The 9923-nt window shown below is 42.3% G+C and overlaps 1 protein-coding gene across 1 annotated transcript in view; it reads right to left on the bottom strand.

The window, feature by feature from the left end:
* PHLPP1 (PH domain and leucine rich repeat protein phosphatase 1) overlaps positions 1 to 9923 on the bottom strand; it is a 170662-nt gene that overhangs the window by 83377 nt on the left and 77362 nt on the right. Inside the window, exon 2 of the mRNA XM_044426270.1 lies at positions 4173 to 4369. Coding sequence (XP_044282205.1) covers positions 4173 to 4369 — 197 coding nt within the window. The remainder of the gene's footprint in view (positions 1 to 4172; positions 4370 to 9923) is intronic.

The following is a 9923-nucleotide window of genomic DNA, read 5'->3' as shown; positions in this document are numbered from 1 at the left end:
TTAAAAATTGAAATACTATATTTATATTACTTGAAAATAACACAGCTACAGTTAAGTCTCATAAACACAGTAAGCCTATTCTTCAGCTTGTAAAAATGAATCAATGGCTCCGTCATATGCACAGGTGCACACAAAGGAAGCTCAGACAGACATAGGCATACAATTTTGTTTTTCATCTCAACAAAATGGCTTTGTTCAGCCTAACTACCAGATCTGAGCTTTTGCCTTCTGCTTCTCTGAGTAAAGTCACATATGCAAAACCATAAGGTTGAACAGAATTGTTCTGTGATCACCTCACGGTGGACCTGGGCAAATCAAAGCAAAGGAGTTGATTAAGTCAGGAAGAAAATAGCATGGGGTTTAAATCTCTTGGAATTATCTACCTAAATCTGAACTTTTTAAAAAATAGAGGGAAATGTGTTAAAATCTGAGCTCTTTTTATTTGTCTGCCCAATAGCTACCAACACAGCTATCGATGGCTCTTCAAGTTCTGAGTCATGAGCATTTTTGGTTTTTTTGTGACTATATAGCATTTTCAAGGACAAGAACAGGCCCGGACAACATCAATCAGAAAGCAACAACACTGGAAGGAAAAAGACAGCAACACTATCTAGTGTGCATCTGCCTGCATTTGCATACTTAGGCTACAATCCTGTAACAAACTGATTACACTAAGCCCCATTGAACTTGATGGATTTCGGGGGAGATATATACAGAATTATGCTATTAACCTCAAACTGTCATGGATGTTGTCATAAGAAAGATTCCACATAGGAATATTTTTTGATTTAAAAATACTCTGCAGGGTCTTCTGTACAGTACATCCATTATGGGGCAGATATGGGGGATATTCTGTTTGTAGCTAAAAAAAAGAAAAGAAAAAATGCAAAATGTATACCATATGACAGATGAAAATTGTTTTTATGTATGGGGCAGTGTAAACAGTGCCCCATTTTGTTGTAAATTAGCATGTGTTAATGGTGAGATTTGTATCACTGGTCAGAAAATATATGAAAAATTCATTGGGAAGCTTGATATAAATCAATGGCTTAAATCAACATATTTTCTTGCTGAATTAAAGCATGATTTAAATTGATCCACACTGATTTTGTTGTTTCTATCATTTTTGGAGATTTTTTTCCCTCTCTCCCACAAATAAAGAGCAAGGTATCATTAAAATAATGTTTGTCCTGGATGAATGAAAGTAACCAAGATAAAAATTCCACACTAATTTTCAGGTCTTCAACTTTGCTCTCCATTGTTCTGCCATCCACTAGTATTTTCACACAGCCCGCGCTTGCAGCTGGTGCGTGCTTAGAAACAACTTGGGTGCTTTTCAGAAGGCAAAAGCTTCCGAAGAATTTTGAGGGAGCACAACAGAGCTGCGCAGAAAGAAAAGGAAACATTCTTGACTGTGGAGAGCCTAAGTCTAACTAGTAGAGTATCTTTCGATCTGAGGGCAAAATACAGTTGCCAAGAAGCTCTTGGGGGCCAGAATTCAGCAGCAAGTGGGGCAAAAGCAGGAGGAAAGGGTTCAAATAACAGCATATCTTGGCATGAAACTTTTGCTGCCAAAGGACAAGCCTTAGAAGAAGCCTGTCATCCTTCTACGTAGAATGGGAAACAACATGCAAACCTGGTAAACCACTGAACAGGCAGCCAGCATGGAAAACTGGGGTGGCCAGGAAGGGGGCATGGACACCAAGGGAACCTTAATGTCATGAGTGGAGCCAGCTAGAGCCGGGGGTCAGACTAGATGGACCAGGAGACCCCTTCTGACTCACTCTGTTTCTATGCTTCTATGTTAATAGGACAGGCAGGGATGGACCACAAACCTATGAATATCCATCACTACATTGCAAGCACTAAATATACCACTAAATATATATGTTGGGGCTTATCCCTAGAACAGTTCTTTCATTTTTTTTAAAGCGCCTCCTTCCTCTAATGCTCCAAATCCAGGGGAGTCTTTCTATACATAACAGGGAAGACTGAAAACATGTGCCCTCAGATTCTTTGGGGGAACACGGATTTTTCCATAGGGAGCATATGCAATTGCCATCAAGCAAGGAGATCACAAAATTTCACAGTGCATCAGTGGCTAAGTTGTGTGATTTGTCTTCCAGCAAGCAAGTCCACTGCAGTGGAGAATATAAGGAAGAACAGGGCTGTCTGATTGACACGGACGCCCAGTGGGTAGTCTTAATAAGATTACCGATGACTTGCAACACAAGCCTTCCCTGCCTTGCACATAATTATTTAGAGCAGGAATGGGGAACCTGTGGCCTTCCAGATGTTGTTGGACTGCATTCCAGGGTCATTCCTCACTATGGGTTATGCTAGCTAGGGCTGATGGGAGTGTCAGTGCAACACTGGCATGCAAGTCTTGCTTTAAAGTCTGGCACTGCACCTGGCACAACAGAAGCAGGGAACTCTTATCTTATAGCTTCAGTGACTACTCATTTATGCAGAATAAATCTGATCACAAAGCTGAGAGTGGCATATTCAGGACTCCCTACTAACAAGCAAATTATCTTGTGCTTTTCATAAAATATTCCATAGCATCCCGTGCCCTCAGAGCATCTCTGGATCCCAGTGTCTGTAATTCTGGGGCTTACACAGGGGACTTCATAACCAGAAGATAGGGCCAGCATGGTGAGTTAACTTGGACTGTGTGCATTTCAGCCTCAGAACTCTTTTCAGCACAGAAGAAACAGGGTGTCAACAGGAAGTTGGAACTAGGAAGACTCTGGATTGGCTAGGCTTGCGATAAATGCTACAGTCCTGGCATTATGCCCTCCTCCGGAACCACAGGGCAGTACAACAACCCTTTGTCCCAGCCTAGCCCCAACAGCATTGCCTGCTTGCAGACTTCAAGAGAGGTAATTTTCAAGGCAAAAATAACATGCAGATTTGCTCAGTGCTGCCACAACAAAACTTCTCTGCACAAAGAACCTATGATACACATGTGCACACGCAATTAACGCATGCACAATGAACATGCTTTCTTTTCAAAATGAACAAACACTGCTTAACATAGTGAGTAATACAAGCCAGTCTACACAACGCAGCACTTCATCCTGCAAATAATGCAGATATTATTTGCAGATAGTGTGGTTAATGGAACAACCCATAAGGTGCCTGAAAGACAAATCAGGTGTGACTGTGGATTGTTCTCCTCTCCTCCCAGCTCTCCTATCCTAGACAGCAAGCCACAACCCTGCACATCAGAAACATGTCTCCCACTCCCTGCACCAATACCACTGTCATTCACAACTGGTGCTGTTTTCTGCAGCCCTCTGCAACTACCAGAAATATACTCCCCACCTCATTTTGAAGCAAAACCTCTTGCATGCTTTGCTGGTCAATGGCCAGCTCACCTATCAACAGCTGTCAACTTGTGCACAAAGCAATCTATATGTAACCTTGCTAGGTCAATGCCCATGAATGTTACCCACTATACTTTGACAGCAGGTGCTTTTCGGGACTTTGGCCAAGCAGGACTCCATATTTCAGGCAAGCAAAGGAGTGCACCTGTGAAAAATCTGGAAAAATGATTTAATAAAACTTATACTTAACTGTGCACATTTCTGCCACCCAACGTCCTTTGGTTAATGGTAATGAGCCAGTGCCAGTTACTCCAAATGCTTCTTAGGCATTGATGGGAGAGCTATCACTGGTTGGCAGCATGGGCAAATTCCCAAAACCAGCAAGGGGTTTTTGCTGCTCTTTTGCTTCATCCAAATGAATGGCTTGTTCCTTTCTACTGCAAACCACAATGGAAACAGTATCCCAGGTTTGGACAGTGCAATAAGCCATTGCGGATTCAACAGCCCTAGAACAAGCCATGGGTATGTCATGTTGCTCCAAAACAAGAACCCTGGGGAAAAGCAGAGTGGGTTTGCATGACACAACAACACATGATGGCAAGTAACCCGTGATGCATTGCCTTGTCATTTGAACTCAGTTTAAATGTTATATAAAATTTAAAGTGTCACCAGACCTTATCCTTTTGCATGTAAATGGATGTCCATGCAGTTACAGAAACTAATGTGCAGCCTGATCTACAGCCAGTGAGAAACAACTATTTGTGTTTAAATTCCAGTTTATAATTCTGGAATACCATCAGGCCCCTTTTCTGTATATACAAAGAAATGGAATGACCAACTTGCCTTTCCACCGATTAAAGGGAGCACGTGCATCTTTCCAGTCTGACTTTCTTTCACCGATGACACAATTAGGCACGTTCCACAAAGGATAACTTGGCGTCTTGTCCATCTGTTGACCGGCAAATGCATTTTCCCTTTTCTAACATTGTACATTCCTGAGAGCTGAATCCGTTCAGAGTTGCCAATGCTGTGGGGCTTTCCTGAAATGGAAACAGCAAGCAGCTTTATCAGTAAGGATGCTTTCCTCTTTCAACTGCTCTTCAAAATGAACAAGGCAGCAAGACAAAATTAAAGCCATATCTAAAAGGATGGATTCAAAGGGCACCACTGCTCAAAACATACAGAGAATTACTGGGCTGCAAAATTGCTTTCTCCAAAACTCCAGCTCCAAGAATAATCTGTGGGGAAAACAGCCATAATCTTTAAGCACACAATCACCACATGGACATCAGGTCTTGAGACTGATTTATGCAACTGCTTTCTGATTGGATTTCACAAAGACCTGGTCCACATCAGTAGCAAGGGAGATGTCTCCAAGTCAAAGGAAGAGCCCTCTGGCCGTAGTGCCTTTTATTAAAGTCAAAGCTGCCCTTTAAAGGGTTCTGGTAATGCTTAATACTTTGCTGCTTTTTAAAGCTCTAAAACAGCTTAATTTGAAGCTACCCAAACCATGTCAGAAGATATATTTCTGGAGCTCCGGTGAAAGGGAAGAAAAAATGTCACCAAACAATCATTAGGAAAGCTTCTGAAGCAAGAGTCACACAATTAAGGGTTTATTGAGGGCCTACAGCAATCTAATGGTTCAATTTAGGGATGAAGCAAAAAGCATTGAAAATAAGATGAAAAGCCACTGGCTGCTTCATCTCGCAGCACTTTAACACAACAGGGAACATACAAGCACCAGAGGAATTTCCAATATGATGGAAGGGATATCTCCTAAATTAGCAAGCAAGTCTCCTTCCTTATACTGCATAGCCCAGAACACATATTATTCTGCATTGTGGGGGAAAAGACAATGAAAGGGGAGGGCAAAAAGAGGGGAAAGAGATGAGCATTTATCTTCGCATTACAGAAATGAGCCTTCTAAAATGCCTCTTAAAATGCATCTTTAAAATTGAGATTGCCTCCTTAGGATAAAGACCAATATCAAAATAAAATACTAGACAGTTATATGGTAGGTTTAAATTGGAAAATACAAGTTAGGATGAAGTTGATTAGTAAGATGAAGCAAATTATAGCAGACACTACCCATTTTGTTTGGCCAGTAATTTTCACTCACAGTGTGGTTTAACATTAGATAAAGCCTTTGATTAAAAATCTGCAAAGTTATGTCCACTTCCTGGCAGTGCTCATCTGCCAAAAGAACAAAGAAAGAAGACTGGAGTTTTATGAGTGTTTCATTCACACTGGCAATTTACCAGCAGTTTATTGTTGAAACTACTATAGGATATCTGCCTTTAGGGCTGTAAGGACTGTATCTGACCACCAATCATTCATAACATTATGTTACGAAAAGGGAAATAACAGCAGTCAGTTCAGATGTTTTCCAAGAGATGCACTTAAACGGATAAGTGCATAGATAGCTGCAGAGTTTAGTCCTCTCTTTCTTTCTAGGCCAGAAATACCTAAGAATTTAAGTGCCCCTTTTCAATAAACCAACCTTTTCTTTTATTCCCATATTCCCATCATCTAAGCAAGGTAATAATAGGGGATCACTAGTATTACTCTTGTCAGCTTACACATAAAGCAGAAAGAACTATTCCTACCTTAAACTGCACTGCACAGCCAAAGAAAAATACAGCCCAGCTCTTGCCTTAGGTAAGAATGAACACAACACAACAGAACTTCTATTTTGCAGCACAGAGTATTGGGAGAATGGTTTGGGAGAAGGAGACAATGCAGAGCAGGATGACAAGCTACTGTGAATCTGGAGGGGAGGGGACAAAGACATCTCCTCCCGCATCAAGGCAATCTAACTTCCATTAGACATGCATTTGGTGGTGATGTATGAGGCCTTTTGGTGGCTGCTCCCAGCCTGTGGAACCTCCTTCCCAAGAGGGTTAATTTTCACCCCCTCTCTGCTATCTGTCCAAGGGCACACAAACACCATTTTATTCAAGGTCTTTGGCCTGTAAGTTGGATGATTTTTTAAAAACCTGAACCTATGTTTTCATTTCATTTGAATGTGTTTTATTAAGTACTTTATGTATACTGTCCTGATTGCCAGTTTTTGGTACAAAAACAGCATAAACCTAATACATAATGCTGACCACAATCACTCTGGCCAAAGTGCATGCGCGTGCTTGCATACACACACGCATGCGCAAGTAATTCATATCAGCAGTGTCAGGTTCCACTTGATCACAACAGATCATCTCTTTAAAGTCATAAAGTGCCAATTTGGGACATCTGTGAATACATCTGTCATTCTAGGCTTTATTTTATTTTTTCCGTTCTTCCTATTTTCAGCTTTGCCTGATGATTTAGTACAAGATGATCCCAAGGTATTTTTTTAAGTAGGCTCTATTCCTGCTGCCTATATGATGAGGGGCTGTCATCTCCAGTCCCAAAAATGCTACTGTGCCTTTAAATAGCTGCATGGCATGGAGAGTAATCCAACTGAGCGGTACTGACCACAGGTTTTTAAAGATCCTTAGCAATGCATTCTCAGCAGGTACCACCCACAGAGAGTCCACACTCTCCAAGACATTGTCACCAGCAGCTTTCATGGCTGCTCCTCTTCCTCTTCACAACAGCCAAACAGAAAGGCAAAGCGCCAGTGAGTAAGAGCCAATGAAGAGGGTCCAGCACTGAGCACGGGTCTGAGCCCAATTACCTTGTTGGTTCCTTCCATCCCTACAATTCTTTGACCCTAGGAGCCAAAGCAGGCAATGAGCAACTCCTCCTCAGCTCCACCAACCTTGTCTGGGGTGGAGCAAGAGAAAGATGAACGAAGGTGAAGAGGAAGGACAGCAGAAGGGGCTCTGGTTGGAGGGCCCCCACTGGAAGTGGCTTGTCATGCCTACCACTGACTCTAGCCCTGGACTGACTGGTCAGCCCAACATGACTCTCCTCTGCATGCCCCCACTGAATTCATGAACAGGCAAAAGAAGGGCACGGGCCATTTCCGTGCCACATAAATGCAGGCAACCTCAGCTGATACAGAGTCGTTTCTTTTTTTTCCACCAGTAAGACTTTGTTCACATAAATGGGAACTGTGGTAGTTAAGCCCTGCCATTGACTAAATGTCTGAGAGCTATGGCTTGCTATTACCATCGTGCCTTATCTAAAATCGAAACAACCTCCGCTCCTCAAGTCTATTACTTGTGCAAAACTATATTTTAGACCATGGGTTCTCCAACTATGGCCCGTGGGCTGAATCTGGCCCACCATGCCCATTTATCCAGCCCGCCTCGGAGGTTTTGGACTCCCCATGCCCACCGTGTCTGGCGAGGCGGCGGCTCGCTCACTCGGAGATCATTTTGGACTTGCTCAGAGATCTGAGTGAGCGAGCCGCCGCCTTGTCATGAGCACCTGCTATTGCCTCTCTGCGCGCACAGCCGTCACCACCTCGCTGCACACGCACGTGCCCGTGCCCACTGCCGCCTTTCAACTGGACCCCTGTTGAAAAAGTTTGAGGACCCCTGTTTTAGACCATTTACTAAAAGCAGCCATGTGTCCTGAAACCTTATTTTCCTTAAAAAAAAAAAAAAAAAAAAAAAAGCTTCAAGATGAAAAAAGGGTTTCTGGAGACTTCACAGGGCAGATAACAGGCACATGACTTACCTTCCATTATTTAGTGATATATTCCACGTTCACAAGTTGCCCGTGTGTGTGTTTGGGGAGGGGGGGTGCAAGCAAACACTACCGCTACAGAATGTCACAATGGAAAGCACCACATCTTAGTGATTTATCTGGCCTGGAACAAGGAAGCCTCCCAAGCCACTAAATAAGCCACTGGAAAAAACTAGTTAGAATATATACTGTCTGAATACAGAGCGCACATTCTCACTGTGGGGGGGGGGGGGGGAGACCCCTCTGGTTTCTCATATGGCTGCTCCCCTGTGTTGTTGGTTGGACTGAGAGTCTGTGACTGGCTCCATGGCTGAGCAGGGACTAGAACTCACTAGCTGTTGTTGTCTAATGTTGTCCTGCCCTTGCTAGAAAGGGCAAGGAAACCATCATGGATTGCTTTTATTGAAAATGCATTACTAATTGGCAAGATTAGACCATTACATAAAAGTTGAGGGGGGGTAAATTTACTGCCAACTGGTTTGCCTTTTATTGACTTTTGCAGAACTATCTACAACTTAGCTTAAAGCTCTATTATTTGGTGCTTTAGAATTAAGTGCTATAAGTAAAGTAAAAGCTAGAGGGTATACAATCATTCTTTTGGACAGAAATGTCATTATTCAATTGGTATCTCTGATTCATTCATTCATTCATAGATTTATATGCTGCCCTCTAATCCTTACAGTCAGTCATTTGTCTGGATATGCCTAGATAACTCATGAGAGCTGCTAGAAGAAAACCCAAACACGCAGTTTCCATACCTTAAGTCTACAACATCTATGCAAGAGAGAGAGAAAATCCCTAGGACTGGATATACAAACACAGCCATTTCTCACTCTCTCAAGTGTTCTAAGAGCTTGAGGTAAAAATGGAGACCTACTTGCAGGCATGGAAAAATTCCGTTAGCAAGATAACAAAGCATTACTCATATTGTCTGGCACAACACTCCAAAAAAGTCACCAGGCATCTCTGCACACCAATACATTGATTGCAACTTGCTAGTCTTGTTTAAGGAGGGCCATGACTCAGAGTACACACTTGGCATGCAGAAGACAACAGGTTCAATTCCATGTTTCTGCAAGGTAAGCTTGGAAAGACACCTGTTTGGAATCCTGGAAAGCTGCTGCCAGTCTCTGTAAGTAATAGTTCAATGGGCAACTGATCTGACTCAGTATTAAGGGAGCTTCTTGTATTCATGCAAGTTTTTATTAGAAAACTTCTGGTTTTCTCATTCCCTTTATCTTCTAATATGAGGATAATGAGAGTTAAACACTCTGAATACTTTAAAAGCAGAGTTCAGAAACAGCACCAAATGTGGTGGGAACCATAGGATTTTGCTCCTGACAACACCGTTTTATTTAAAATTAAAGGAAAGTTGCTGGCCCTGATGGAAACATCAGTTTGCATACAATGAGGTGTGCAACTTGTGGCTTTCCAGATATTTTGGACTACAACTCCCACCAGTCTGAGCCATCATAATCAAGAGTGTGGCATAGTAGGGTTCCAGGTCTTGGTTTCAGCTTTGGTTAACAAAGAATTCTGATTGCCTGGATACAAAGTAATTACCTCGTTAAAGCTTACAAATTTTCAGGGAACATTTCTACTTGGCTCCACACATTCAATATGAGAACTATTACTTCACCACACACTCTGATAACAGAAATATCATGGCCTGGAAATCACAATATGCATCAACATGGCAGCCTAGTGATCATTCACAAAAGTTGCTAAGCATAAAGATATTTAGCAAAACAAAAGGGATGCAATTGCCGGATCGGGGTGTTCTCACTCTCGCTATCTGCCTATGAAAACAACATCATAATATTGTTTCAATGCTGTGTGCACCCACCTCTGTACACAATTCCAGATATTATCATCACTGAATAGAGTATTAGAATCATCCAACTCTGCTGTGCTTATTCTTACGGTCACCCTCCCAGCTGTTCTCACATAGATGCTGCT

The sequence above is a fragment of the Varanus komodoensis genome, unplaced genomic scaffold (genome assembly GCF_004798865.1).
Source record: "Varanus komodoensis strain SLA01 unplaced genomic scaffold, ASM479886v1 scaffold17, whole genome shotgun sequence".
In the NCBI taxonomy this organism is placed as follows: Eukaryota; Metazoa; Chordata; class Lepidosauria; order Squamata; family Varanidae; genus Varanus; species Varanus komodoensis.
Note: the sequence above shows the minus strand (reverse complement) of the source record. Positions and strands in the feature narration are given on the sequence as shown.